At 63.3% G+C, this 27,981-nt stretch overlaps 3 protein-coding genes across 3 annotated transcripts; 2 read left to right on the forward strand and 1 right to left on the reverse strand.

Annotated features, from left to right (window-relative positions):
* Window positions 1–110: 110 nt before the first annotated feature.
* On the reverse strand, window positions 111–12,151 carry LOC308055657 (RNA-binding protein 10-like). The gene is given in 18 exon segments (XM_080369852.1): window positions 111–320; window positions 322–345; window positions 981–1,072; window positions 1,418–1,514; window positions 1,954–2,096; window positions 2,273–2,477; window positions 2,683–2,782; window positions 3,308–3,405; window positions 3,914–4,074; window positions 4,717–4,872; window positions 5,387–5,447; window positions 5,831–5,917; window positions 7,853–7,926; window positions 9,526–9,595; window positions 10,220–10,405; window positions 10,488–10,644; window positions 10,888–10,915; window positions 11,766–12,151. Coding segments are annotated over 18 exon segments (2,040 nt in total). The 5' UTR covers window positions 11,872–12,151; the 3' UTR covers window positions 111–125.
* An 85-nt stretch (window positions 12,152–12,236) lies between these two features.
* Window positions 12,237–14,041, forward strand: NDUFB11 (NADH:ubiquinone oxidoreductase subunit B11). The gene is made up of 3 exons (XM_080369853.1): window positions 12,237–12,416; window positions 12,800–12,930; window positions 13,813–14,041. The coding sequence occupies exons 1-3, from the start codon at window positions 12,270–12,272 to the stop codon at window positions 13,934–13,936; spliced, it is 402 nt and encodes a 133-aa protein (XP_080225979.1). The 5' UTR covers window positions 12,237–12,269; the 3' UTR covers window positions 13,937–14,041.
* Window positions 14,042–15,202: 1,161 nt separating this feature from the next.
* Window positions 15,203–27,972, forward strand: UBA1 (ubiquitin like modifier activating enzyme 1). The gene is made up of 25 exons (XM_080369341.1): window positions 15,203–15,328; window positions 16,460–16,564; window positions 17,262–17,320; window positions 17,574–17,742; window positions 18,534–18,668; window positions 19,321–19,427; window positions 19,508–19,731; window positions 19,964–20,061; window positions 20,352–20,498; window positions 20,679–20,834; window positions 20,918–21,028; window positions 21,307–21,387; window positions 21,692–21,847; window positions 22,275–22,440; window positions 22,922–23,118; window positions 23,333–23,397; window positions 23,513–23,708; window positions 24,380–24,454; window positions 24,638–24,827; window positions 25,032–25,120; window positions 25,328–25,420; window positions 26,339–26,530; window positions 26,851–26,952; window positions 27,191–27,291; window positions 27,642–27,972. Exons 2-25 carry the CDS (start codon window positions 16,460–16,462, stop codon window positions 27,775–27,777), a joined length of 3,150 nt encoding a protein of 1,049 aa, XP_080225467.1. The 5' UTR covers window positions 15,203–15,328; the 3' UTR covers window positions 27,778–27,972.
* The last annotated feature ends 9 nt before the right edge of the window (window positions 27,973–27,981 follow it).

Raw genomic sequence — 27,981 nt, forward strand, 5'->3', positions numbered from 1 at the left:
GTCCTCTCACCACCCACAGCCACCCCAGGGCGCTGGGGTCCTTTTGGGGTGCCAGGGCTGGGCGAGGGGGGCAGGTCCCGTGGGAATGGGGCGCCAGCAGACACCCTCCCCCAGCCCAGACCCATTTAGGGTGCCGCAGGTGTAGTGGTTGGGTGGTAGCACCCATGGGTGCTGACCTGCTGAGCAGTCTTCGTCTTGTGTTTCTCCTTCTTGTCCTTGGGTTCCTTGGGGGGCCCGGGGGTGCCGGGGGGTCCGGGGGGGGGCTCAGCAGTGGGGGCCGCCACGTAGGTGCGGCGCTCCCCATCCCAGTACAGGTACTGCCCTGCCCCCCGCGTCGTAGTAGTACTGGGTGGGGGGTCGGGGGGGGGTGGTGGGGTGTCAGGGTGGGGGTCACCCAGAAATCACTCCCCCCCCCAGACCACCAAATTCACCCCAGGGAGCCCCAAACGGCCCCCTGCACCCCAAAATGCCCCCGCACCCCAAAACAAGTCCCCGAATGCCCCAAATTCCCTCTTTTTTAAGCCAAAATGCCTCCCAGCACCCATCTGGGGTTGCACGGATTTGGCAGGGGGGGGCGGGGCTGCACCCCAACACATCCCCCGCCCTCAACAAACCTCAAAATAATCCTAGAATCCCTGGGTTTCACCCCAAAACCCTACCCACCCTTAAATTGGTATTTCCAGCCCCAAAACCACAGGGTTTTGAGCCAAAATTTTTCCTGATCGGAAAGGGCCACATCCCTTGTGGGGGGACCTCCTGCACCCCCAAACTCCCCCTGCACCCCAAAACACCCTAATGAACCCAAATAACGCCCCCAACAAGCACCCAAAAAATCGTGGGTTTCCACCACACCCCCACCCCAGCCTTAAAACGACATTTTTGGGCCCAAACTTGCCATTTTCTGACCCAACACTTGCCCAGAAGAACCTGGGAGTCCCCACTGCACCCCAAAATCCCCCTGGCACCCCGGCCCCCCCCACCTGGGAGTGGGGGTCGTAGTAGAGCCCAGTGAGGGGGTCGTAGTAATAGCCTGAGGTCTCGTCGTACTGGTAGGTCGAAACATCTGGCACCGCTGGGGACGGAAAGGGGAAACATTGGGGGGGGGGGGTGGAGACCCCCCCCCAAAATACTGGGACCCCCCCAAACTATGGGATACACCCAAAGAGCTTGGGACTCCCACCAAAAATCCCGGAGCCCCACCCAGACCCCTCCAAGCCCTCCTCCCTGATAGCATCCCCCAACTCCCAGGACACCCCCCACCCCCGAGCCCCCCCCCCCCCCCCAATCCTTCAGCTCATCCAATCCTCCCCACACCCCCCAAACCCTCCAGGACCCCCCAAAACCCCCTTGGGACCCCCCAGGACCCCACCAACGCTTCCCAAGACCCCCAGAGACCCCCTCAATGCCCCCCACTTACGGTACTGGCCATAGGGCTCGGAGCTGGGGGGGGCGGCAGGGGGAGGCCCGGTGGGGGCTGGGTTGGGGGTCTCAGCCTTGTGGGGCCCCGTGTAGGTCTGGCGAGGGGGGCAGAGCACCCCAAAATTAACTCCCCCACTCCCCAAATCCCCTCTGAACCCCAGCAGCCCCAAGACCCCCCATTTACCCCCTTTTTGGGGGTCCCCCCACCCAATTACACCCCCCCCCATTTTTAGGGTCCCCCTCCTTTTGGAGACCCCCTATTTTCACGGTCCTCCCTCCCAAGTTTAGAACCCCTCCCATTTTAACCCCCAGATTTTGAGGGGGTCCCTCACCAACCTTCTGCCCTCCCATTCTTGGGGACCCCCCAGTTTTGCCCCCACCCTTGGGGTCTCCCTCTTGCCCCCCCCAGTTTTGCCCTCCCCACCCCCCATCACCTTCCACCCTCCCACTTTTGGTGCCCTTTCCTCCCCTCCCAATTTTTAGCCCACCCCTTCCAAAAATGTTGGGGTCCCCCCTCTTTTTTTGGGTACCCACCTGAGTGGGGGCTCCCGGGGGGGTCGCAGCAGGGTTCTCGGCAGCAGGGGAGGGGTAAGCGGGGGCGCCGGGGGTGGCCCGGGGGAAGGTGCCCCCCGCCCCCGCTGTGGGGTCCAGCCCCAGCACTGCCGGCTCCTCTGTGCCTGGGGGAGGGGGGGAGGGTTGGAGGGGGGGGGAGGGGGTGTCAGGAGTGGGGGGGAGGGTTGGAGGGGGGGGAGGGGTGTAAGGAGGGGGGGGCGGGGGTGTCAGGCCCAGGTGACCCCTTCTATAGGGTCTCCCATATGCCTAGGTCCTGCTGGGGGGGGGGAGGGGGACTCACCCGGGGTGGGGCCATCAGCCTTGGCAGGGGTGGGGCCAGCGAGGGTGGGCCCGGTGGGCGGGGCCGCAGAGCCCTTGAGGTAGGCGGAGCCATAGAGAGCAGGGGGGGCAGGGCCGGTGAAGCTCTCCTCGGACTGGTAGAAGCTGGTGAAGTCGCTGGAGGGCTCCTCCCCCCCCGCCCACGTGGTCTCTCCCCCCGGGGCAGCCTGTGGGAATGGGCAGGGCCACTTTAGGACACGCCCCTTCTCAGAAAGCCCCGCCCCTCACCCCACCCCTGCGTACACAGCCCAAACTCAACCCCTTGCAGACCCACTCATGAAGCCCCGCCCCACTCACAAAGCCCCGCCCACCTTTAGGGCCACCACAGCCCTGCCCATCTCTGCTGACCCCGCCCCCCGTGGCCCCACCCACCTGGGAGAGTGCCCATTGGGCAGCGGCAATGGCAGTGGAGGCCACGGAGGCGGCGCTGGCGCGGGGTGGGCCCTCCCCTGGCCCTGCCCCCTGCCCCTCCCTGCAGGGGAAGGGGAGGGGTGAGGAGCGGAGCCTGCTGCCTGGGCGGGGCTTAAGGGCAGTGGGGGCGTGTCTGGGGACCAAGGGGCGTGGCTGCAGGTTGCAGCTGGGGCTTAGGGCTCTCTGGGATAGCCTGGGGGGTCCTTTGATAGGCTGGGGGTATCTGGGGGCAGGGCTTAGTGCTCGTGGGTGGGGCTTGTGGGCGGGGCTTGTGGCTAGGGACGGGGCCCCAGATGTTCCATAGACGGGGCTTGCTGGGGGCAGGACATCAGGGAAGAGGGTGGAGCCTATAGCTTGGGGGTGGAGCTTGGGGCTCAGGGGTGTGGCTTGTGGTTAAGGGGTAGGGCTTAGCAGCAGAAGGCGTGGCTTGTGTCGTCCGTCCCCCCCCCCTCCCCCAAGTGGGTTCCATATAGCGGGACCTGCTGGGGGGGTGGGACCTAAGGGCGGGGAGTGGAGCCTATGGTTCAGGGGCAGGATTTGTGGGGTGGGGCAGGGGGCGGGGCCAGGGGCGGGGCCAAGACCTCACCGCTTGGAGCCTTTGGCAAACTCCACGTTGATGCTCTTGCCGTCAATGTGGAGCGGGGGGTGCAGGGCCTGCAGCATCTGCAGCAGCTGGGAGGCCTCCTGTGGGGGGACCCAGGCGTCTGGGGGGGTCCAGGTGTCCGGGGGGGGGGGGACACGGGACACCCCTGCATCAGGCAACCCCACACCAGGGACCCTGCCGCCTGGCTGCCCCATCAAAAAGGAACCAAGGTGCCTAGGAAGGAGCCAAGCTATGTGGGGCACCCCCAAAAATGTCTCATGTACCCAGGGGACCCCATAAATAATCCCACGCACCCAAGGCACCCTATAGAAGGATCCTACACATTAAAGGCACCCTATAGGAGCATCCCACCCCCCCCCAGGGCACACTACAGAAGTGTCCCACCCCCCCAGGGCACCCTATAGCAGGGTCCTGGGCCCCCGGGGCACCCTATAGAAGGGTCCCACCCCCCCAGAGCACCCTATAGAAGGGTCCCACCCCTCCAGGGCCACCCTATAGCAGGGTCCCACCCCCCCAGGGCACCCTATAGCAGGGTCCCACCCCCCCAGGGCACCCTATCGCAGGGTGCCAGGCCGCTGGGGCACACACCACGATGGTGGCGAGCTGGACGAAGGCAAAGCCCCGGTTGAGCTGGGTCTGTCTGTCCTTGATGACGCGGACGTTGGCGGCCGAGAGGGCGGCGAAGGGGGCGAGGGCGGCCAGGATGGACTCCAGGCTGCTCTGGGGGTGCAGGTTCCGCAGGATGATGGCTGGGTGGGGGCAGGCAGGGAGGGAGGGAACTCAGGTGTCTGTGGGAGACCTCCCCTGCCAAGACCCCTGTAATACCCTCCCAGGACACCCTAAAGCCCCCCAGGAACCTCCTTAACCCAAGAATCCTTTAATCCCCACAGGACCCCCATAGCACCTCCCTGGACCCGTGTAACTCCCCCCCAGACCCCTCCCAATCCCCGCAACACCTCCACAACCCCCCAGGAAACCTGAAGGCCCACCTCAGCCCCTCCAGACCCCCCTAAAACCTCCAGGACCCCCCCATTAGCCCCCCCAAGACCCCCATAAACCCCCCTGGACCACTATAACATCCCTGGCCTCCCCCATGAAGCCCCTTAGCAGCCCCCAGACAACCAGAACCTCCCCCCCGAACCCCCTAAGACCCACCTTAGCTGCTCCAGACCCCCCTGCAAGTCCCCAAGACACACACACACACACTTTAGGCCCCTCAGGACCCCCATAACTACATGAAGACACCCCATGTCCCCCAGATGCCCCCCAAACATCCCCAAGACTGTCCCATAACCCCCAAGACACCCCAAGAACTCCCTTAGCCCCCTCCGAGGACCTTCACAGCCCCCTCAGGGCACCCCCAAATCCCCTCAGACCCCCCCCCTACTCACTGTCATTGGCGTTATCAGCTCCAGGCTCAGTCCCACCTTGGGTTCCACCAGGGGTCCCCCCCAGGGTAGGGCCATAGGGTTGAGGGAGGGGTAGCAGCCCCCCCCCACCTGGCACCAGCTCCGGCCGTGGCCCCCCAGGACCTCGCTGCTCGGCTTCTGCACCCCAAAACACACACAACCCCCCGGTACCCCCTGCTCAGTGGCAGAACCCCAAAATGGGGTGGTTGAACTACAAGTGTTGTGGAGGAACCCCAAAATTTCATAGCTCAACGCCCAAATTTGGTCATCAGCGCCCAAAGCAGGGCTGTTGAACCCTAAAATCACCCACCAACCCCAACATTTCCATCCCCTGTCCCCCCAAATTCATTAACTGAGCACCCAAATCCCCTAATTCGCCCCCAAATTCCTTCCCCCCTCCCATCAGCACTTCGGGGGACTCCCTCCTGGCTTTGGGACCCCCCAAGGGCAGTTTTGAGGACACTCACGGTATTTCTGGGAAGAGAACCGTGAGTTTTGGGAATCCCCTGGATGCTTGGGGGGCACCCCAATAGTTTTGGCGTGAAAAAAAGGTAGTTTTGGGGCAGCTTAAGGGACTCCAATGGAGTTTTGGGATGCCTGGGGGAGCACCCAAGGGACTGTGGTGACATCAGGGGGTTTTGGGGTGACTCACCAGCTTTGGGGACACCACACTTGAAGCACTTTTCCCGCCGCTTGAAGTTCTGCACCCCACACTGCCAGACACCAAAATAACCCTCATCGCACCCCAAAATCCCCCACCGCACCCCCATGCCCACCCACAACCCCCAACACCCCCCTAGGACCCCCAAATCTCCCCCAGACCCCCCCAAGACACCCCCTGGACCCCCTAAACTCACCCCAACACCCCCATAAGCCCCCCAAGAGCCTCCTAGACCCCCCAGCTCTCCCCACAGAACCCCCAACTCCCACCAAGACCCCCATAAGCCCCCTGGAACCCTCTTAGACTTCCCCTAGAACCCTCCCAAGACCCTCTAAAAATCCCAAGACACTCCCCCCCTCCCCCGGACCCTCCAAAGCCCCCCCAAACCCTCAAGGACCCCCTCTTGTCCCTAGACACACCCCCAGAGCCCCCCACCTTGGCACAGAGCCAGTCCTCATTGATCTTGGGCTTGGGGTCGCTGTAGTGGAGGGAGACGCGCTGCCCCAGCAAGCTCAGCCCTTGCTGCAGAGGGGAAAAAAAGGTGAGGGGCGCACGCTCGCGTGAGGGCTCACACGAGGGGGGCGTGAGGGCTGCACCAGGGCTTAGAACAGAGTTCACGCCGGGGAGGGCAGCAGGGCTGGCACGAGGCTTCATGAGGACGGCGCCAGAGCTCATACAGAAGTGTTCACGAGGGTTTGCACCAGGCATGCACCAGGGTTCACACCCACCCTGACACTGCCCTTGTGTGAGGGCTCGCACCAGGGGGCACCAGGGCTCACACTACGTTTCATACCGAGGGGCACAGGGGTCTGCATGAGGGCTCGCACCAGGACTTGCACCAGGGGGCACCAGGGCTCGCTAAAGTGGGGCATGAGGACTCGCACAATGGCTTGCACCAGGAGGCATGAAAGCTTGCACCAGAGATACACAACAGGGCACCAGGGCTCGCACCAGGGCTTGCGAAAAAGGGGCACATCATATGGCACCAGGACTTGCACGGGGGCTTGCACGAGAGCTTGCACCAGGGCTCATAGTGGTGGGCACCAGAGCTTGACTGTGGGGGCACCAGGGCTCGCACGAGGGCTTGCGCAACAGGGCATAAGGGCTTGCGAAAGGGGGGCACGAGAGCTCACACAAGGGCTTGCACCCCACCCCCGCGCTGCCCTCACACCACAGCTCGCACAAGAGGACACAGGGCTCCGCACCAGAACCTGCACAAGGGCTCACAACAAGGCTTGCACCAGGGGTCACACGGCCCTTGCACTGGGGCTCGCATGAGGGGGCACCAGGGCTCGCCCCACCTGTCGCACAGGTCTCACACGAGAGAACATGAGGCTTCGCACCTGAGCTTACACAAGGGCTCATATCAAGGCTCGCACGGGGGCTTGCACGGGGGCTCGCACGGGGGCTTGCACGGGGGCTCGCACGGGGGCTTGCACGCCCATCACAGCAGGGCTTGCACAAGGGCTTGCACGAGAGCTTGCACCAAGGGGCGTGAGGGCTCGCACAAGGGTTCACGAGGAGGCACCCGGGTTCACACTCGGTCTCGTGTAGCCCTTGCACCAAAGCTTGCGTGAGCGCACAAGAGTCGCACAGGGCTCTCCCAAGGCTCTCCCGCTGCTCGCCCAAGGAGCTTGTACCAGGGTGCACAAGGGCCTCATACAAGAGTGCACAAAGTCTCCCATGGCACTTGTGCAACTGTGCGTAAGGGCTTGATGAAGATCGTGTAAGAATCTCACACAACAGTGCACAGAAGTTTCACGTAAGAGTGGCTGAGAGCTTGCACAAAGGCTTGCACAAGGGTGTCACATAAGGGGCACGATGGTTTCTCACTTCTCGCAAGGGTGCAGAAAAGCTCACACAAAGGTCACACAAGGATCTTGCACAAGAGTCTCACATGAAATTCACCCAAAGCTCTCACACGAGGGTGCATGAGGGTCACGCACGGTGCTTGCACAAGGGTCTCACACAGGAATGCACAAGGGCTTGCACGAACATTGCACAAGGGTCACATGAGGGTCTTGCAGAGCTTGTACAAGAGCTCACACGAGAGTCACAACAGGGCCTCGCACGAGGGCACACAAGTGTTGAGCGTGGCACTTGCATAAGAGCACACAAGTCTCACATGGAGCGCACAAGGGCTTGCACAAGGGTTGCACGGGGGTCATATGAGGCTCTTGCACAAGGCTCTCGCACAAAGGTCACGCAACCGCAAGGAAGAAGGGGACTCAGGCATCCAGTGCCACCAGTACAAACCATTAAACCCCTGTTAATCACCGCAGAGGGGACCGCAGTGTCCAGGGTGGGACCCCAGCATTGGGGGGAACCCCAGCGTCCGGGGGGGGACCCCGGCGTCCGGGAGGCTCCTCCCACCTCCCGAAAGGGACCCAGGTGTCCGGACTGGTCACCCCCACCCCTCCGCCCCCCCGGCAGGGACCCGGGCGTCCCGGCAGCGACCTGGTTGGCGTCCATCCACCGCGCTGCGTCCTGGACGTGGTTAAACTCCACAAAGGCGAAGCCACGGCTCTGACCTGGAAGGAGCCGGGGGGGTGTCAGGAAGAGCACCCATGGGTGCCCCCAGCCCCCCTGGGTATGGTATGGGTACCCCCAGAATCCTCTGGGGTGGGGATGGGCACCCATGGGTGCTCCCGGTACCTCCCTGGGTTGGGTACAGGCACCCCTAGAAACCCCTGGCTTGGGTATATGCACCCATGAGTGCTCCTGGAGCCCTCTGGGGTGGGGATGGGCACCCATGGGTGCTCCTGGACCCCCTCTGGGGCTTCTTAAGTAAACTACTAACTCCTACAGGTACTTGTGGAGGGTCCCCTACATAGGGTACAGGCACCCCTGGGTGCCCCCTGGGCAGGGCACAGCACCCCTGGGTCCTCCTGGAAACAGGATGAACACCCACAGGTGCTGCCTTACACGGGTCTAGCACCCCCGGGTGCCCCTTGGGCAGAAGACAGGCACCCCTGGGTGCCCCCAAGATGTGGGATTGGCACCCCTGAGTGCCCCTGGGGATGGGACCAGCACCCCTGGGTGCTCCTGGGGAAGGGTCTGGCACCCCTGGGAGCCCCTTGGCCAGATGACAGGCACCCCTGGGTGCCCCCGGGGACTGGACCGGCACCCCTGGGTGCCCCTTGGCTCTCGGTCAGCACCCCTGGGTGCTCCTGGGCAAGGGGTGGGCACCCTTGGGTGCCACCAGCTATGGCTCTGGCACCCCTGGGTACCCCTTGGGTCTGTGCCAGGCACCCCTGGGTACCCCATCTGTGTGGCACAGCACCCCTGGGTGCTCCTGGGAAGGGCTCCAGCACCCCTGGGTGCCCCTTGGGTGTGGGACTGGCACCCCTGGGTGCCCCCCAGGTCTGGCGCAGCACCCCTGGGTGCCCCCGAGAAACAGGATCAGCACCCCTGGGTGCTCCTACAGCTAGGACCGGCACCCCTGGGTGCCCCTGGGGACGGGACCAGCACCCCTGGGTGCTCCTGAGGAGGGGATTGGCACCCCTGGGTGCCCCGCAAGTCCGGCGCAGCACCCCTGGGTGCTCCCTGGGGACGGGACCAGCACCCCTGGGTGCTCCTAGAAATGAGACCAGCACCCCTGGGTGCCCCTGGGGAGAGGACGGGCACCCCTGGGTGCCCCCCAAGTGCAGCACAGCACCCCTGGGTGCCCCTAGGGATAGGACTGGCACCCCTGGGTGCCCCCTAAGTTAGGCACAGCACCCCTGGGTGCTCCTGGGGACAGGACCAGCATGCCTAGGTGCCCCCTAAATTTGGCACAGCACCCCTGGGTGCTCCTAGAGATGGGACCAGAGCCCTGCGTGCCCCCCAGTTCTGGTACAAGCACCCCTGGGTGCCCCTAGAGATGTGACTGGCACCCCTGGGTGCTCCCTGTGAACAGGACCAGCACCCTTGGGTTTTCCTGGGGATGGGCTCAGCACCCCTGGGTGCCCCCCAGCATGGCAGGACAGGGACCCAACCCTGTTCCCAAGGCATCCAAGCAGGTGGATACCCCTAAAAAGAGACCTGGGCATCTAGGTACCCCCACCCTCAAAGAGGACCCAGCTGCCTGGGTGCCCACCCCTCCCCCAATAAAAGGGGACCTGCACCCCCGCCCCCTCCCCCCCACTCACCTGATGACTTGTTGCGCATCAGTCGCACTTCACGAGGCTGCACCCCCTGCGCCTGCAGCTGCGCCCGGATCTGGGGGGGACACGCGACAAGACCCCCAACATCAGCAGGACCCGGGGGGGGGTGGGGCAGGCACCTAGAGTGCGTTTGGGATACCCCTAAACCCCCCCGATCCCAAGCAAGAGCCCCCATAATGTCTCCTGAGGGGGATCCAGGCACCCGGGGACACCCCAGGACCCAGCCTCTGAGATGGGTGCCTTCCCGATGGGGTGTGGCCTGAAGGTAAAGGGGCGTGGCTTGTGGAAGGGGGCGTGGCCAGGGAAGGGTGCGGCAGATCAAAGGGACCCTGACAGCCAGCCACCAGACCCTACCACAGCCATGAGGCAGCATTTAAAAGCTTCGGAGAGAGGCGGGGCTCAGCGCAGGGGGCGTGTCCTGCTCAGAAGGAGGCGGGGCTCAGCGCAGGGGGCATGTGTCCCCAGAAGGAGGCGGGGCTCAGCGCAGGGGGTGTGTGTCCCCAAAAGGAGGCGGGGCTCAGTGCAGGGGGCGTGTCCCCCTCGGAAGGAGGCAGGGCTCAGCGCAGGGGGCGTGTGTCCCCAGAAGGAGGCGGGGCTCAGCACAGGGGGCGTGTGTCCCCAGAAGGAGGCGGGGCTCAACGCAGGGGGCGTGTCCCCCTCGGAAGGAGGCGGGGCTTACATCATTCTCCGTGGCAGCCTGGGGTAGCATGCGGAGCATGACGATGGTGCTGGCCCGTGGCTCCTCCTCAGCCGCCTCCGGCCGGTAGTCCTGGTCCCGGTAGTCGCTATCGGCACCAAACGGCAACACTGGGGGGGCTGGGGCAGGGTCCCGCTTCCGGGGGTGATCCGAGCCCTCGTAGGAGGCCTGGGGGGGAGGAGAGATGGTGGGGGTCAGGTGAAGGGGGGACCCGGGTGTCTGGGGGAGGACCCCCATATCCAGCACCAACCTGAGGGGGAGTTCCAGGGGCAGGGGGCCCTTCGGGAGGGCCACCATAGCCACGATAATCCATGTCGCGATAGTCGTGATCCCGCTGAGTGCGGGACCCTTCATCAGGGGGGGCGGGGGCCCCTCCATAGCGTCCAGTCCGGTCCCCACGGCCCCCCCTGCAAGACAGGGGAGGGAGTCAGGGGGACCCCAAATGTTCCAGCCCTCACCTGGGGTCTCCCAATGTCCCTCACCCCCCAGGGGTGCCCCAACATCCCCACCCCCCTCAGGGGTCCCAAAATGTCCCCCCTCCCCCTTGAGGGTGCCCAAACCGTCCCCCCAAGGGGTCCCCTTCCACTGTGCAAGATCCCCAAATGTCACACACACTGTCCCCAGTGTTGGGGTCCCCCTGGCCCTCCTACCTGCGTTCATACTCCATGGTGCTGGTACCTGTAGCGGACAGTGAATGGAAAACTGTCAGGAACTGAGAGGGGGTAGGGTGAAACTGGGGGGTACTGGGAAGGACAACGAGGAACTGAAGGAGAACTTGGGAGGCACTGGGGGTCAACTGGACAGCACTGGGTGCTGCTAGGAGGCATTGGGGGGCAATCAGGCAGTACTGGGAGCTACTAGGAGTCATCGGGGGGCAACTGGACAGACAGCACTGGGAGCTACTGGAAAGCACTGGGGAGCAACGCAGTCAGCATCACTGGGAAAGACTGGGATGACCTGGGGAGGCACTGGAACAAACCGGGATAAACTGGACGGGTTCGGCATTCAGGGGCACTGGGAGTGACTGGGATGAACCAGGGAGGAACTAGGAGGGAACTGGGGAACACTGGGAGAATCTAGATGATATTGTAAGGCCCTGAGGGTAAGCGGGGTGGCACTAGAATGAAGTGGGAGGAACTGGGAGGCACTGGGGGTAACTGGAGAGGCACTAGAATGAAGCGGGAGGACCTGGGGTTAACTGCAGAGGCACTGGAATGAACTGGGAGGTACTGAAAGGCCCTGGGAGTAACTGGGGAGGCACTGGAATGAAGTGGGAGGCCCTGGGGGTAACGGGAGACGCACTGGGAGGTAAAGGGGATGAACTGGGAGATACTGGGACGTGCCCCAGACAAAAACAAAGCAATGAAGACCCTCGTCGTGCCCCGCCCGCTAATTAGCATATGAGACCCTGCCCCTCGCCATCCAACCCCCGCTTGCGCCAAGGGCCCCGGTAGGTCCCGCCCCGCCCCGGTACCGGTAGGCCAGGCCCGGCCCGGCCCGGCCCGGCCCCGCCCCAGTAGGCCCCGACCTTTCCGTGCCGCTCCGCCGCTGCCGCTCCCCACCAGCAAAATGGCGGCACCTCCACGCGCCCGGCCCGCCCCGCGCACCGGCGCCCGCCCCCGCCCCTTCACCATTGGTCGATATATCCGCCCATCCGCTCAGTCACCCTTGTCATTGGTCTGCGCCAGGGACGGCGGGGCCAGCCCTGAGGGGAGGTGGAAAGGACTGGGGCGGGGCTCCAGCGAAACGGCGGCAGTTTCTGATTGGCTGGGAGCAGGGGAGGTGGAGCCACTCTCAAAACGACAGGAGAGGGCGGGACAACGGCTCCGGTTGGTTCGAGGGTGTCAGCACCGGTCTCTGATTGGATGTGCGCTGTACGGAGGCGGAGCCACCCGGCGGTTGCGGCACGGGGGCGGGACGCCGCCGCGCTCCAACCAACCACCAGAGAGGGCTGGCGCGGCAGCTCTCTCTGATTGGCCAGGCGGGCGTCCGGAAGAGGCGGCAGTGGGTGGGAGGTACTTCAGTGGAGAAGATGGCGGCGCTGGGGAGGGCGCTGCGGGCTCTGCGGGCCGGAGTGCGCGGCCGCTCGGCGGGGCCGTCCGGGGCCGTGATGGTGCCGCCGGCGCCGCTGGGGGCCGAACCCCACCATGAGGAGCCAATGGAATTAGCCCAAAAGAAGGTGGATGGGGCCGGGAGAGTGCGCGGCTGTGAAGGGGGCGGGGCTTGTAGGGACGGGTGGTGGCCCAGGGTTAAAGGGGCAGGGCTTTAAGGAGGGGGCGTGGTCAGAAGCGGAAAGGGCGGGGCTTGGGGAAGAAACGGGGGGTTATACTAGGGATGCGGCTTGGCCGAGTAGGCGGGGCTTGAAGGCTGGGGGCGGGTCTTACGTGAGGGGCGTGGTCTGTGAGGGTGTGCGTCCTCGGGGCGGAGCCAAACCGTGTGGGCGTGGCTATGGGTGGCTTACAGGAGTTAAAGGAAGGGAGGGAAAAGGGTTTCATGGAATGGGGGAGGGGGCTGGACCCCAGGGTCTGGCAGCGGGTGACCCAAGTGCCCGGGTGCCACCAGAACCCCGATTACCACGGCTTCTCGGAGGACCCTGATGTGGACGTTCTCAACATGCAAGCCGTCTTCTTTACTGGCATCTCTCTCGCCATCGTCCTTGGCAGCGTGTTCCTCCATTACCTGCCTGACTATGGGTGAGGGGGGAGCCTGGCCTCCGGGATCCTCCTTAACGCACAGGGGTAGGGGCCTGGGGGGGCTCTGCAGAAGGCTCAGGGAAAGCCTATAGGGGGGCCTGTGGGAGGGTATAGAGGGCCCCTATGGGGGCTATGTGGGGTCTGTGGGAGCCTGGGGACAAGTCTGTGAGGGTCTATAGGAGCCTATGGGAGGGTATAGAAGGCCCCTATGGGGGCTATTGGGGGCTGTGAGAGCTAGGGGGCAGGTCTGTAAGGGTCTATGCGCAGGTATAGGGAGACCTTAGGGGGTCTGTGGGGGTCTATAGGAGCCTATGGGAGGCTATATTGGGCCCCTAGGGGTTTATGGGAGTCTCTAGGGACTTAAGAAGGGATATAGGGAGCCTATAGTGAGCCCTAGGGGTCCTGTGGGACCTATACGGGCTTAGAAAGGGATATAGGGACCTATAGGGGGCCCATAGGGGCCTGTAGGGGCCTGTGAGGGATTATAGGGGGCCTCTGGGGGTCTATAGGAGTTTAGGAAGGGATATAGGGGCCTATAGGGAGATAAAGAGGGCTGGGAGGGTGGCGGTCTGTAGGGGCTTATGAATGCATGTGGGGTGTTGTTGGAAGCTGTGAGAAGATACATTGGTTTAAAGCTGACACGTGGGAGGTGTCTACCAATGTGTAACAGCCTGCGAAAAGATATAGAGATCTATAGCGTCTGCAGGGCACTGTGGCAGGCCTGCAGGAGCCCATGGGGGGACCTTGGGGGCTATAGCCCCCTATAGGGCACTGTGGTGCTCCAGGGGGGCTATAGGTGGGTGTGGGAGGCCTGGGGGAGGGGGGGGCCGCTGTAGTGGCCTCTAGGACCCCCCAGGTCCCTGAAAGCATGTTCCTCCACAGGCTGCAGCAGTGGGCCCGGCGTGAGGCCGAGCTGCAGGTGCGGGAGCGGGAGCGGCGGGGGCTGCCGCTGCTCGACTCCAACTACTATGACCCTGCGCGCCTGGCCCTGCCCCCCCCCGAGTGAGTCAGGGCACCTGGGCCCCCCCACGGATGCCTGAGGCCCCTTCTGGGGGGGGTGCAGGTGCCCCCACTGTGAGGCTGTTAATAAAGTGATGGGGTCTCAGCTGGATGCCTTGGTCCCGTTTCTTTCCGGGGGCTTCCCAGACACCTAGGTCCCCTTTTTGGTGGTGAGGGAGAGGGAGCACCTAGATGCCTGGGTCCCTTTCTCAGGGGGGGGGGGGGGGGGGGGGTGTGTGTGTGCTAGAACACGTGGACTACATGTCCCAGCAGCCCAGGAGGTATCGTGATGTCACCACAGGGTGACACCACATGGTCCTGACACCACACAGGTCTTAAAGGCCTCCCCTAACCCCTATACCCCCGTCCCTATAGCTCCCCATAGCCCCCTTTGGCCTCCAAGCCCTTCACTTCTGGGCCCATATAGCACCCATGACTCCTCATGACCCCCCCCCAGTGCCCCTATGGGAGCCCCATGGGTCCCTATAGCCCCCCGCCAGCCCCCATGCACACACACCCCCAGCACCTATTCAGCCCCTATACCTTCCCTACCGGCTCCTATAGCCCCACCTTAATCCCCTATACACCCTCTCCAGCCCAGACAACCTCCCTCATAGGTCCCTGTAGTGCTCATTGGGCACCTATAGGGCCCAAATAGCCCCCTACAACTCTTCCATGGGCCCCTATAGGTTCCCCAAGCCCCTATAGTGCCCTATAGCCCTCCAAAGCTCCCCATATATACCCACAGGCTGCCTTAGTCCTCCTCCCCATGCCGCCCAGGTACCGTCTAAGTTCCTGTACCCCCCCCCAGGTCCTGCATAACCTCCTATCCTCCATTCCAGCTATCCACAGCCCCCTATGGGTCCCTGTGCTGCACAGCCCCTATGGGTCCCTGTGCTGCCTCATAGGCCCTCTATCGACCTCCATAGCCCCTATAGGCCCTCTATAGACGCTTGTGCTGCCCCATAGGCCCCCTATCGGCCCCTATATTCCCCCACAGGTGTCCCATAGGCCCCGTATCCCATCTCGGCCGCCGTCGGGGCCGCGCGCGCCGTGCTGTGTCACGAGGCCCCGCCCCCTCGTTCCGTATGCGTAGGGTGGGCGGGGCCTCTCCATCCGGGTCCCGTCGGGAGGAAAGGGGCGTGGCCACCCGGGGCGCGCCCCCCCCCAATCAGCGCGTCGCTTGCGGCGGGGGGGGAGGAGGCGGGCGGTGGCGGGAGGCTGTAGCCAGTGGAAGCGCGGCGCCGGGTGCCGGCGGCCAATGGGAATAGCCGGAGGGCGGGGCGGAGAGTGGGGAGGGAGGGGGCGGCGGGGGGCAGCCGCCGCCGCCGCCATCTTGTCGCGGAGGAGCCGAACGGAGCGGGCGGGACCCGGCGGCGGGGCCTGGACAGCATCATTGGTGCGGGGATGCTGGGCCCGGGGGGGGGCCCGGGGGGAGGGGGGGCACGGGGAAGGGGATGGGGGGGGGATGGGAGCGGAGGGGACCCGGCCCTTGTTAGTAGTGATCCGCGCCCCGGTTAGTGGGACCCCCCCCTCAAGGCCTGAGGGGAGCCCTGAGGGGAGGGGCTGGGGGGAGGGGCTGGGAGAGGGGGGCTTTGGGGAACCCCGCTAGTACTAGCCCGGTCTCGGTTAATGGGCGCCCTCCCTTGGGACCCCCGGGAGTGAGAACGTGGCCTCGGTTAATGGGAACCTCCCCTCAGGGACCCTCGGTAGTAGGAACCTGGTCCCGGTTAATGGAAGACCCCACTCTGGGGACCCCCGGTAGTAGGAACTCGGTTCTGGCTAATGGGAACTCCTTCCCCCGGTAGTGGGAACCCGCCCCCGGTAATAGAAACTACTTAATTGCACCCTCGTTAACAGACACCACCACCCCCTCCCAAGACCCTCGTTAGTGGGAGCCCCTTGGAAAGTCCAGTCGCTTTCAAGCTTTGGGGGGGAGGGGGGGGTTACTGTCGTGGGTGACTGGGTTCCTTTGCGGGGGGACAGTGTCACCTGGTGTCACCCAGTGTTCACCCCAGCGTCACCCTCCATCCCCTGGTGTCACCTGGTGTCACCCTCTCCATCCCCAATGTTACCTGCTACCCTCAGCATCACCTGCTGCCACCCCCCAAATGACACCCACTGCCCCCAGTGTCACCTGCTGTCACCCTCCTTTCCCCCCAGATGTTACCCACTGCCCTCAGTGTCACCTGTTGCCATCCCCCTGTCCATACCAGTGTCACCCCGTGTGTCACCCAGAACCGCTGTGTCCTTCAGTGCCACCCCATGCATTACCCACCACCCTCGGTGTCACCCATTGCCACCCCACACCCCCCCCAGCATCACCCACTGTCCCTGGTGTCACCCAGTGTGTCACCTGGTGCCACTGTGTGTCTGTCAGTGCTACTCTATGTGTCACTGACTGCCTTCAGTGTCACCTCCTGCCATCCCTTGTCCCTCAAATGTCACCTATGGCCCTCAGCATCACCCTGCTTCCCCTCCCGTGTCACCCCTGTTGTCCCCAGCTGACCTCTGACCTCTGACCCTGCAGATGTCCAGCTCCCCGCTGTCGAAGAAGCGCCGCGTCTCCGGGTCCGAGCCACCAACGGGCTCCAGCCGCGCCCCCGCCGTCCCCGCCAGCGTCACCCCCACCAACGTGAGTGTCACCTTCTGTCATCCCAGGGGGGCCCCGTTACCTGCTCTGGTCTCATTGTCGCCTCTGCGGCGCTCAGCGCTGCTCCTGATAATGTGGATGTCACCTGGGTGTCACTTGTTGTCATCTGGGGTCACCTGGGTGTCACTTGCTGTCACCTGGGTGTCCCTACATATCTTGGCAGTGACATATGTCGCCCTTGGTCCTTGTTGTCCCTCCCGTGGCTTTCAGACCTACCCCTGTCAATGGGAGCGCTACGTGGTGTCACTTTACTGTCAACTTGTGTCACCCAGGTGTCCCTGTGTGTCCTGGGGATAACATGTCCCCTCCTGTCCTCGTAGTTCCCTCTGCTCAGAGCCACCCCCATCAACAGAAGCGTCACCCGCTGGCTGGCTCTGTCGCTCACCTGGCCAACCCTGTTGTCACCTGGATGTCACCCATTTTTTTGTCACCTCCCAGATCTTCCTGCCGCACCCCAGGGTGACTCCACTCTCTGGGTCACCTGATGTCCCCCCATATCACCCGTCCATCACCCCTGACCCGTCTTTATCCCCATCCCAGGGGGACATGGCACCCAGTGTCACCTGCCTGGCACCTCTCAGCCCTCCCCACTGCTGCACCATGCCCCCGGTATCACCCCCTCCTCCCTGATGGCCCCCCATCCTGCTGACGCTGTTGTCACCTTGTGTCCCTTCCCCAGGGCATGGCGAAGAACGGGGCTGAGGCCGAGATCGATGAGGGGCTCTACTCCCGCCAGCTGTGAGTACCCAGCTCCCTCCTGGGGGTGTTGGGGTGGTCCCCTGTGACTTCGGGGGGTCACTATGGATTTGGGGGGATGCCAGGTTGCCTCTTGGGTGGTCCCCTATAGACCTGGGGGCTCCCCAGGTGCCTGGGTCCCTCCCAGGTACCTTCAGCTGTTTCCACAGCCTTGGGGGGGGGGATCCTGGGGGGCTCCAGGAGGATCTGGGGAGCCCCTGACACCCCCCCCCCCCCCCTTTTTCCTCCTCCCGAGGTATGTGCTGGGCCATGAGGCGATGAAGCGGATGCAGACGTCCAACGTCCTGGTGTCGGGGTTGCGGGGGTTGGGGGTGGAGGTGGCCAAGAACCTGGTGCTGGGGGGGGTCAAATCTGTCACCCTCCATGACCCCCAACCCACTGCCTGGCCTGACCTTGCCTCCCAGGTGAGTTAATTAACCCAAAGGATTAATTAACGCTCTCCCCCCCAGGGCAGTTAATTCTCAGGGAGCTGATTTTGGGGTGGGTTGTATGTCTGAGCTGAGTTGAAAGTGTTCCCCCTGGGGTAATTAATCTACTCTTGGGGTCATTATCAGGGGAGTTAAGTCCCCCTCACAGGTAATTAACCTGGGGGGTAATTAGCCCCCACGGGGGATTGTTCTCTGGGGTGATGGGGTTCCCCACAGGAGCTAAGTGCCCCCCTCCCCCAGGATAAACGCCCACCTCTGGAGTCATTACTGGGGCTGGTTAGGGGAATTAAGTGCTTCTCACAAGGTAACTCATTTACCTGGGGATTAATTAATTAACTTGAGGGGCAAGTAGCACCCATAGGGAGTTGTGTAGGATGGTGGCATTCCCTAGGGGAGATAAGTGCCCTCCTAGGGGCAGTTTATTTGCTGGGGTGTGTGTGTGTAAATATTTCTACGCATTCAGGTTTCAGGGGTGGTTTGGGCCCCTATGGCCCTTAAATACCCCCCTTAAGGCACCCAAATACCTCCCTAAGCCCTTAAATACCCCCCTAAGGGGCCTCAATGTCCCCGCACACATTTAAATATCCCCCTGGGTGGCTGATTACCACCCCCTGGTGTTAAATACCCCACGAAATCCTCTATTTGGTTCCCTGAATCCCCCCTGGTTTCTTGGAGGGGCCTTCCCTGGGTGCTGGGGAGTGTCTGGGGGGTGGTAGGGTGCCAGGACCCCCCTGACACCCTATTTTACTTTTTCCTGCCCCCCTTAGTTCTTCCTGCGGGAGGAAGATGTGGGGCAGAACCGGGCGGAGGCGACGCTGCCCCGGTTAGCTGAGCTCAACGCTTACGTGGCTGTCACCAGCACCCGCCAGCCCCTCAGCCAGGACATGCTGGCACCCTTCCAGGTACACCCACCTCTGCCTGTACCCCTCTTTGTGCCCCTTTTTTTCCCAAAAAAATCAGCCCTGGGGCCATTTATTTGGGCATCCAACTTGTCTCACGTGGCCGACTGAACCTCTGTGGCCCGTGGTACCTGCAACAGCCACGTGTACCCTCTCTGGGGACCCCTGTGTCCCCTGGCACAGTGGTGGTCTCGCCACAACCATCGCCGTGGTCATTTGGCTGGCTGGAGTCAGGGCCAGCTGTGAGATCTGGCTGGTTGTACCCCAGGCAGCCGTGGGTCCCCCCCGGGGGATGGCTGTGTCCCTCTGGGGCAGTGGTGGCTTCCCATCAACCATCCCTGGCTCTCTTTGTGTCCGTGTCCCGCTGTCAGTGCATCCATTTGTGCATCTGACTGTCCGTCTCCGCGACTCCTTACGTCTCTGTGGCTGCCTGTACCCACCCAGACCCCCTGTACCTGCTGCTTTTGCAGTCTGATGGTCTCCATGTGCCTTTATTTGTCAGTCTGTCGGTTCGGTTGTGTTTCCTGCTGTCCCTCTCCGTGGCTGCCTGTCCCCTCAAATCCTCCCGAGAATCCTCCCCGCGGCGGGGGTTATCCGTCCTGCTGTCCCTCTGCTCGCGGGGGTGGACGGACAGATGGACGCGGTCTCTCCGCAGGTGGTGGTGTTGACCAACTCGTCGTTAGAGGAACAACTGTGGGTTGGGGACTTCTGTCACAGCCATGGGATCAAGCTGGTGGTGGCCGACACCCGGGGGCTTTTTGGGTGAGCCAGACAGCCAGCTGCTTTCCGTAAGGCCTCCCGGATGGCTGCGGCCCCTGCCTGACGTCCCTCCCCTATTTTAGGCAGCTTTTCTGTGATTTTGGGGACGACATGGTGGTGACGGACACCAATGGGGAACAACCCCTCAGTGCCATGGTTTCCATGGTGACCAAGGGGTGCCCGGGGGAGGTGACGTGCCTGGATGAGGCTCGTCACGGCTTCGAGACGGGTGATTTTGTCACCTTCACTGAGGTGGAGGGGATGGAGGAGCTGAACAGCTGCGGCCCCATGGAGATCCGCGTCCTTGGTGAGCCCAGGTGCCGGGGTCCCTTCTATAGGGCGCCCCCGGTGCCGGGGTCCCTTCTATAGGGCACCCCCGGTGCCGGGGTCCCTTCTATAGGGTGCCCCGAGTGCCAGGGTCCCTTCTATAGGGCACCTTGGGTGCCGGGGTCCCTTCTATAGGGCGCCCCGGGTGCCAGGGTCCCTTCTATAGGGTGCCCCAGGTGCTGGGGACCCTCTGTGACAGCCCCTCCCCACAGGGCCATACACCTTCAGCATCGGTGACACCAGCGGGTTCGGGGACTACGTGAGGGGGGGAATTGTCACCCAGGTCAAGATGCCCAAGCACATCCGCTTCGTAAGTGACACTGGGAGCACTGGGAAGGCACTGGCAGGGAGTGAGGGGCGCTAGGGGGGGACTGGGGGCAGACAGGGATGGGACTGGGGGGCACTGGGAGGGACTGGGGGCAGAATAGGAGGCACTAGAAGGGGACTAGGGGGAATTGGGAGGGACTGGGGATGGATTAAGCGCTGGGAGGGGACTGGGAGGGGGTGGGAGGTCACTGTGGAGCACTAGGAGGGGATTGAGGATTACTGGAAGCTGCTGGGACGAGTCACTGGGTGCTCACCTGTCCCCTCCGTCCCCAGAAGCGGCTGCGGGAAGCACTGGCGGAGCCGGAGCTGATGATCACCGACTTCGGGAAGGCCGAGAGACCTCCAGTCATGCACTGGGGCTGGCAGGCCCTGCACCGCTTCATCCACCAGCACGGCCACCCCCCTCGGCCACGTCACCAGGTGGGGACACCGGGGGGCTTGGGGACAAAGCGGGGGGCATGGGGAACGCTGAGGGTGCTGGGAGCGGTGAGGCCACCAGCTCCTTCACCACCACGTGGCCTCACCTTTCTCTGCTGGTGGTCCTGAGGGTCCTCCCTGGTGTCCCCAGAGTTGTCTCCAACGTTGTGTGTCCCCACCCAGGGTGATGCGGCGGAGGTGGTGGCCTTGACCCGGGAGGTGGCTCCAGGGGCGGAGCTGGATGAAGAGATGCTGCGGGAACTGGCCTTCCAGGCCACCGGTGACCTGGCCCCCGTCAACGCCTTCATCGGGGGGTTGGCGGCCCAGGAGGTCATGAAGGTACTGGCCACCTGGGTCCCCTCCCTGGCCGCCTGGGTCCCTTCCCCAGCCACCTGGGTCCCCTAACGAAGACTGTGACGCAGGCGGTGTCGGGGAAGTTCACGCCCATCACCCAATGGCTCTACTTCGACGCGTTGGAGTGTCTCCCTGAGGACAATAAGGAAACGGTTCTGACTGAGGAGCAGTGTCGCCCAGTGAGCACCCATGGGTGGGGGCGGCAGGGGGTGGGCGGCAGGGGGCACTGGTGTTGCCTTGGGGTGGATGTCGGTTGTAGGGCAGTTGGTGGAGAACACCCATGGGTTGGCCACGTTGAAATCACCCATGGGTGACCCACCTTTCCCGGGGACACCCCAAGTGGGCATCTCCTTGTAGTGGGCTTTGGTCATAGGGCACCCATGGGTGGGCTACCTTCTTGGGGACACCCATGGGTGGCTTTGTGATGCATCTGGGTGACGCTTTACGTTGTCCTCAGCGCAACAGCCGCTACGATGGGCAGATCGCTGTATTTGGGGCGGAACTGCAGGCCAAGCTGGGTGCCCAGAAGTACTTCGTGGTAAGTCATCGTCCCCCCACTGCGTCCCCACCTGGGTCCTCCACCCCTGCATGTCTCCACCTGCATCCATATGGCCCCAAGTGTCCCCTTGTGTCCTCCACTTGTCCCCAGATGTCCCCTCATGCACTCATGGGTCTACCAAGCGTCATCCTCTCCCATCCATGTGCCCCCAGGCCTCCGTGGCCACCTTGGGCTGTGTTCCCAGGTGTCCCCCCATGTCTACCTGCATGTCCCCAAGTCTCCTCACGGTTCTCCTGAGTGTCCCCGAGTCTCCCTGAGTGTCCCCACATGTCCCCGGGCACAGGTGGGGGCAGGGGCCATCGGCTGCGAGCTGCTGAAGAACTTTGCAATGGTGGGACTGGGCTGCGGCCCTGAAGGCTGCATCACTGTCACCGACATGGACACCATCGAGAAGTCCAACCTCAACCGCCAGTTCCTCTTCCGGCCCTGGGATGTGACGGTGAGGGGCAGGATCAAGGGGGGAGGAGCCTATGGGGTTGAGTGGGTGGAGCCTCAAGGGGTGGAGTCCATAGGGGTGGAGTCTGGGGTGGAAACTGCCAAGGGATGAGTCAACATTGACTTGGCCAAGGCAACACCAAAGGTTGAGTCATACGAAGGTGGCAACAGTAGGTGGGAGGGGACTAAATGGGCGGGGCCGAAGGAGGGGGAGTCCGTGGGGTGGGGGATGAGTGGGCAGAGCCTTTGGGGGGGTCTTAGGGGGCAGGGTCGGAGCGGGGAGCTACCATCAAGATGCCACCGTGGAGTTGGCCAATGTCAACAATCAAGTTGCCTTGACGTTTGGTGGGACTGGGAGAGGCATGGAGGGGCGGGGCTTCAGGGGGTGGGGCCAGAAAGGGTGGGGCCTAAAGGGGCGTGGGTCCCCACAGAAACTGAAGTCGGAACGGGCGGCAGCGGCAGTGCGGGAGATGAACCCAGCGCTGCGGGTGAGCAGTCGCCCTGACCGCGTCGGCCCCGACACTGAGCGCGTCTACGATGATGACTTCTTCGAGGCCCTGGATGGTGTCGCCAACGCCCTGGACAATGTCGATGCCCGTGAGCACCCGTGGGGTCCTCGGGGTGCTGTGGGGGACCCTCAGGGTGCTGGGAGGGTCTTTGGGATAAGTCATTTGGGTTCTCCAGGGGGTTGGGGGGGGGCTGTGGAGAGTCTTTAGGATGATACAGGATGTTTTCAAGGCGCTGTAGGGTTTTCTTGAGTGCTGCAGGTGGTTTGGGGGTGCTGTAGGGCATCACATGGGCGCTGCGTGGGGCTTTGGGGGGCTGTAGGGCGTCTTCGGGGCACTGCGGGATAATCTTGGGGTGCTCTAAGGAGTCTTGGCTATTGGATGCTCTAGGGACCCTCAGAGATCCTTATAAGGGACCTCAGGAATATTATAGGGACCCGAAAAATGCTGTAAGAACTGCCTGGAGCGCTATAGGGACCTCGAAGAGTGCCCCAGAGTCCCTTCCAGGACAACCCCACGGGGCCTGGGTGCCCTACAGACACCCTACAGACGCTGCGGTTCTTCCCCTGTAGGGCTCTATATGGACCGGCGCTGCGTCTACTATCGGAAGCCGCTGCTGGAGTCGGGGACGTTGGGGACAAAGGGGAACGTGCAGGTGGTGATCCCCTTCCTGAGCGAGTCCTACAGCTCCAGCCAGGACCCCCCTGAGAAGGCCATCCCCATCTGCACCCTCAAGAACTTCCCCAACGCCATCGAGCACACCCTGCAGGTACCTCTACAGGGGTCTCGCGCGCCCGGCTCCCTTCTGTAGCGGGCCCCGGGTGTTTGGGTGCCCGCTGTAGGGTGCTCTGGAAACCCCAGGGCCACCTTTGGGGTGGTTTAGATGCTTGGGTCCCTTCTGTAGGGGACCCTGGACACCTGGGTGCCCCGTGGGGGCGTCCCGGACGTGGGGGGTCCTTCCACTGACAGCTCCTCCCCCACAGTGGGCGCGTGACGAGTTCGAGGGTCTCTTCAAGCAACCGGCAGAGAACGTCAACCAGTACCTGATGTGGGTGTCGAGGGGAGGGCAGAGGGACAAGGGGCACCCGCTAACCCCCTCCCCCTACGCCCCCTGCAGCACCCCCCAGCCTCACCGCCCTCCCCCCGCCCCCCTATTCCTGCAGGGACCCCAAATTTGTGGAGCGCACGCTGCGCCTGGCGGGCACGCAGCCGCTGGAGGTGCTGGAGGCGGTGCAGCGCAGCCTGGTAAGCGAGCGGCCGCGGGGCTGGCCCGACTGCGTCGCCTGGGCCTGTCGCCACTGGCACCGCCAGTACAGCAACAACATCCGCCAGCTGCTGCACAACTTTCCCCCGGGGCAGGTGGGTGCTCGGGGACCCTGGGGGGGTCTGGGGTCCCCTGGGGGGGTCTGGGGTCCCCTGGGGGGTGTGGGGTACTCTTAGTTAGGAATATCCCCCCCACTGACCTCATTCACACTCATGACACCCTCAGTGCTTTTCTGCCCCCTTAATTCTGCCCCCACAACCCCTAAATGCCCCTTATTGATCCTCGTTAAGTGCTCTTTTCCCGTTAATTCCTAATGATCAACTAATTGCGCTCATCAACCCTTAGCCACTTCATAATTACCCACATTAATTCTTATTTGCCCCTTAATATCTGTCATTAATGTTGAATTACTTCTTAATTACACTCATCAACCCCCAGTCGTGCCTTGATTTCCCTAATTCACCCTTCTACCCCATTATTTTTCACATTTACTTTATATATGTTATATATATGTACATACAAATATCTTATATTTAGCCCCCATTAACCAATTATTCCTTAATTGTCTTCATTAAGCTTTCATTGGTCCTTAATATCCCCCTTGATTTCCAGTTGTCTCTTAATTATGTCCATTAACTTCTAGTTGCCCCACTAACCCCTTCCTGCCCCTTGATTTACCCCAAGAGCCCCTAATTGCTCCCCCAGTTGCCTCATTAACCCCTTCGTGCTCTAATTACGTCACTAACTCTTAATTACCCCCCTGCAGAAGACAAACTCCGGGACCCTCTTCTGGTCCGGGCCCAAGCGCTGCCCGCACCCCCTCGTCTTTGACCCTGACAACGTGAGTGGGGCGCTGGGGTGGCCTGTGGGGGGCGCTGTCACCCTTGGGTGCCATCCACCACCCTTTGGGGGCGCCCATCACCCTTAAACCCCCTTCTGTCCTCGTTGGGTGACATCTGTCCCTTTGGGGTGTCATCCCTCCCTGACATTCTCCCCCCCGGCACCCATGGGTGCCCCTCTCCAGCCCCTCCACCTGGACTACGTGATGGCGGCAGCCAACCTCTTCGCCCAGAGCTACGGGATCGGGGGCTCACGGGACCGGGGGGCGGTGGCAGAGCTCCTGCGCCACGTCCGCGTCCCCCCGTTCGCCCCCAAGGCCGGTGTCCGCATCCACGTCTCCGACCAGGAGCTGCAGAGCGCCACCACCGCCCTTGGTATGGGGGGGGGGGGGCACCCATGGGTGCTGGGGGGAACTGGGCGGAGAGAGGAGCTGGTTGGATTGGGGGTTGGGACAAGCACAGGGGCTGGAGGGCACCTGTGGGTGCTGGGGGGCATCCGTGGGTGTTGGGGGTACGTAGGGGTCCGGGGGTGGGTCTTGTGGGTGCCGGGGGTCCCATGGGTGCCCCCCTCACCCATAGACGACGGGCGCCTGGAGGAGCTGAAAGCGTCACTGCCCAGCCCCGAGGAGCTGCCTGGCTTCCGAATGTTCCCCATCGAGTTCGAGAAGGTGGGTGCTGCCCCCCCTAGCACCCATGGGTGCCCCCAGCTACTCATGAGTGCCCCCCCCCCGCCACGGGTGCTGCACCCCAACCTACCCGCCCTCGGGGAGCCACTACTACTTTGTCACCACCCCAGAGATGAGCAAAGTGCATGCCCCTGCCCCGCCCCCCCCCCCCCATGGGTGCTCCCCTACCCATGGGTGCTCCTCACCCAGGACGATGACACCAACTTCCACATGGATTTCATCGTTGCTGCCTCCAACCTGCGAGCGGAGAACTATGACATCCCCCCAGCCGACCGCCACAAGGTGGGTGCTGGGGGGGGCGGGGGGCATGGGGCGTTATTGGGGTTCTTACGGGGTGCTGGGCAGGTCCTACGTGACCTGGGGGGGGTCCCATGGGTGCTGGGGGGTGCTTTGGGGCATTAATGAGTTCCTTACGGTGTGTTACAGGGGCCGCAGAGGGTCTGTGGGTGCTGGGGAGGGGTCCTATGGCGCTGTAGTCTGTGCCGTACGTCTGAGGGGCGTGCTCTGCTCCGTAGGGCCTACGGGGCGTGCGTAGGGTCCGTAGGAAACGGAGCCTGTAAGGAGCATATAGAGTCTATAAGGAGCGCACAGCAGCTGGAAGGAGCATATAGGCCTTGTAGGATCTACAGTACGTATATGGCTCATAGATATTTAAGGTCCGTATAGCCTCTGCGGAGAGCAGAGGGAATCTATAGAACACGTAGAATCTGCGAGTACATATGGGATGCACGGAGGATCTGTAAAGGATCTATAAAGCATATACAGAGTCTATAGGGTATGTATATGGTGCATAAGGGGTCTACAGAGTACGTACGAGGTCTCGCGTACGTAGAACGCTCAGAATATACATGCTATAGAAAAACACTGCAGAAAAATGCTACAGAACGCTATAAAAAAAATAGATGGAATGTAATTCTAGGGAATACTTGCAGGGTCTCTAGACTGCACGTAGACTTCGTAGGGCAGCCTGTAACGTATGTCACACCTACAGCCAGGCAGAGCCTATACAGGGCTGGTGACGCAGGGGCTCTGTACAGCGTATACACGTGCTGTGCAGTATGTATAGAGCTGTAGGGCACACAAAGGGGGCTACAGGGCCCGCACAGCCGGGGTCTATAGCCCCTCCCTCGGGGGATCCAGCGGGGGCGTTGGGGGGCAATGCCCCCGCCCAGCCCCTATAGGTATCTTCCTATGGGGCAGAGCAAGCTGATCGCAGGGAAGATCATCCCCGCCATCGCCACCACGACGGGGGCCGTGGTGGGCCTGGCCTGCCTGGAGCTCTACAAGCTGGTGCAGGGCCACCGCCGCCTGGCCTCCTACAAGAACGCCTTCCTCAACCTGGCCCTGCCCTTCGTTGGCTTCTCCGAGCCCCTCGCCTGCCCCCGCAACAAGGTGGGGGGCTGCCATGCGGCACCCGCGCGGACCCTAGAGCCATCCCCGGGGCCTGGTGCCCGCTGGGTGCTGCCCAAAGGGGGTGGGAGTGGGGTGGGGTCAACTGCTGGGGGTGGTCTGGGGTCTTGGTGGGGTTGGGGTGCTGCCCCACGGCTCCCTGACCCATAGAGGCCAGCCCCACAGCATGCTGTGGGACCTCACAGGTGCTCCGAGTCACCCCGTGGTCCCAGTGACCCCCCTAGACCCCCACTGCGCTCCACGGGTCCTTGTGGCTGGCCATGGGTCTGAGCCCCCCGCCATGGGTGGTCTCCCCCCCCCAGTACTACGAGGTGGAGTGGACGCTGTGGGACCGGTTTGAGGTGCAGGGGCTGCAGCCTGACGGGCAAGAGATGACTCTGCGCCAGTTCCTCGCCTACTTCAAGGTACTGGGAGCACTGGGAGGGGTGATGGAGAGGCACTTGGGGGGGCTGTGGGGCCCCACACCATGTCCCCATGTCCCCCACACACACCCCCTGAAGGACTCCAACGCAAGACGGGGCACCGCAGGGGGAAGGTGGGGAGATGCAGCCACCACGGTGGCTGGTGCCCCAAAGGCTGTGGGTCGCTGTGGGGCACCTTTGGGTGCCCTGCACCCACCCACCGCCCCCCTGTCCCCCTCAGAAGGAGCACCGGCTGGAGATCACGATGCTGTCACAAGGTGTTTCCATGCTCTACTCCTTCTTCATGCCAGCCGCCAAGCTGCGCGAGCGCCACGACCAACCGTAGGGCCTGGCGGGGGCACCCGGGGGGGGGGGGCACCTGGGGGGGGGGGGGGGGGGCACCCGGGCGGGATGTGGGGCTCAGGGTGAGGGAGGCGTCCCATGGGTGGGGGAAGGGTCTCGGCTGGGGCCCCATTACTGTAGGGTGACAGTCCCTGCGTCACCGCGAGCTGATGTCACTCCACAGCCACGCGTGTCCCTGTCACCGCTGGGGCAGAGGCCACCACAGGGGGTCCCCGTGATGCCTCCCCGCGAGGCATCCCCTGACCCATAGCCAGGACCCCCCTGAGTGCTCACTGTGACGAATGTCCCCGCCGCGGAGGCAGTGACGCTGCCGTCCCCTTGTCCCTCAGGATGACGGAGATCGTGGCGCGGGTCTCCAAGAAGAAGGTCGGCCGCCACGTCAAGGCCCTCGTCTTCGAGCTCTGCTGCAACGACGACACCGACGCCGACATCGAGGTGCCCTACGTGCGCTACACCATCCGCTAGCCCCACCCGCGGGGGCGGGGGGCCGTGCCCCAGCCCGGCCACGCCCCTGGCCACACCCCCTCCGTTGAGCCCCGCCCCACCCCCACTCCTCTAGTTGTTGTTGTGTCTTGGCCCCGCCTCTGGGTTGGTGGGGGGCGGGGCGAGGTGGGGCGGGGTGAGGGGGGCCCCGCCCAATAAACATAGACGTTGGCAAAAGATGGCAGC

The sequence above is a fragment of the Falco punctatus genome (genome assembly GCF_963210335.1).
Source record: "Falco punctatus genome assembly, chromosome: 19".
Lineage (NCBI taxonomy): Eukaryota > Metazoa > Chordata > Aves > Falconiformes > Falconidae > Falco > Falco punctatus.

Coding starts and splice junctions, on each gene's coding strand:
- NDUFB11 (XM_080369853.1), top strand. CDS start 12,270: ATGGCGGCGCTGGGGAGGGCGCTGCGGGCTCTGCGGGCCGGAGTGCGC. Junction 12,417..12,799: donor TGGAATTAGCCCAAAAGAAG/GTGGATGGGGCC, acceptor GGGTGCCACCAG/AACCCCGATTACCACGGCTT. Junction 12,931..13,812: donor CATTACCTGCCTGACTATGG/GTGAGGGGGGAG, acceptor GTTCCTCCACAG/GCTGCAGCAGTGGGCCCGGC.
- UBA1 (XM_080369341.1), top strand. CDS start 16,460: ATGTCCAGCTCCCCGCTGTCGAAGAAGCGCCGCGTCTCCGGGTCCGAG. Junction 17,743..18,533: donor GGCCTGACCTTGCCTCCCAG/GTGAGTTAATTA, acceptor TGCCCCCCTTAG/TTCTTCCTGCGGGAGGAAGA. Junction 26,953..27,190: donor AGTTCCTCGCCTACTTCAAG/GTACTGGGAGCA, acceptor TGTCCCCCTCAG/AAGGAGCACCGGCTGGAGAT.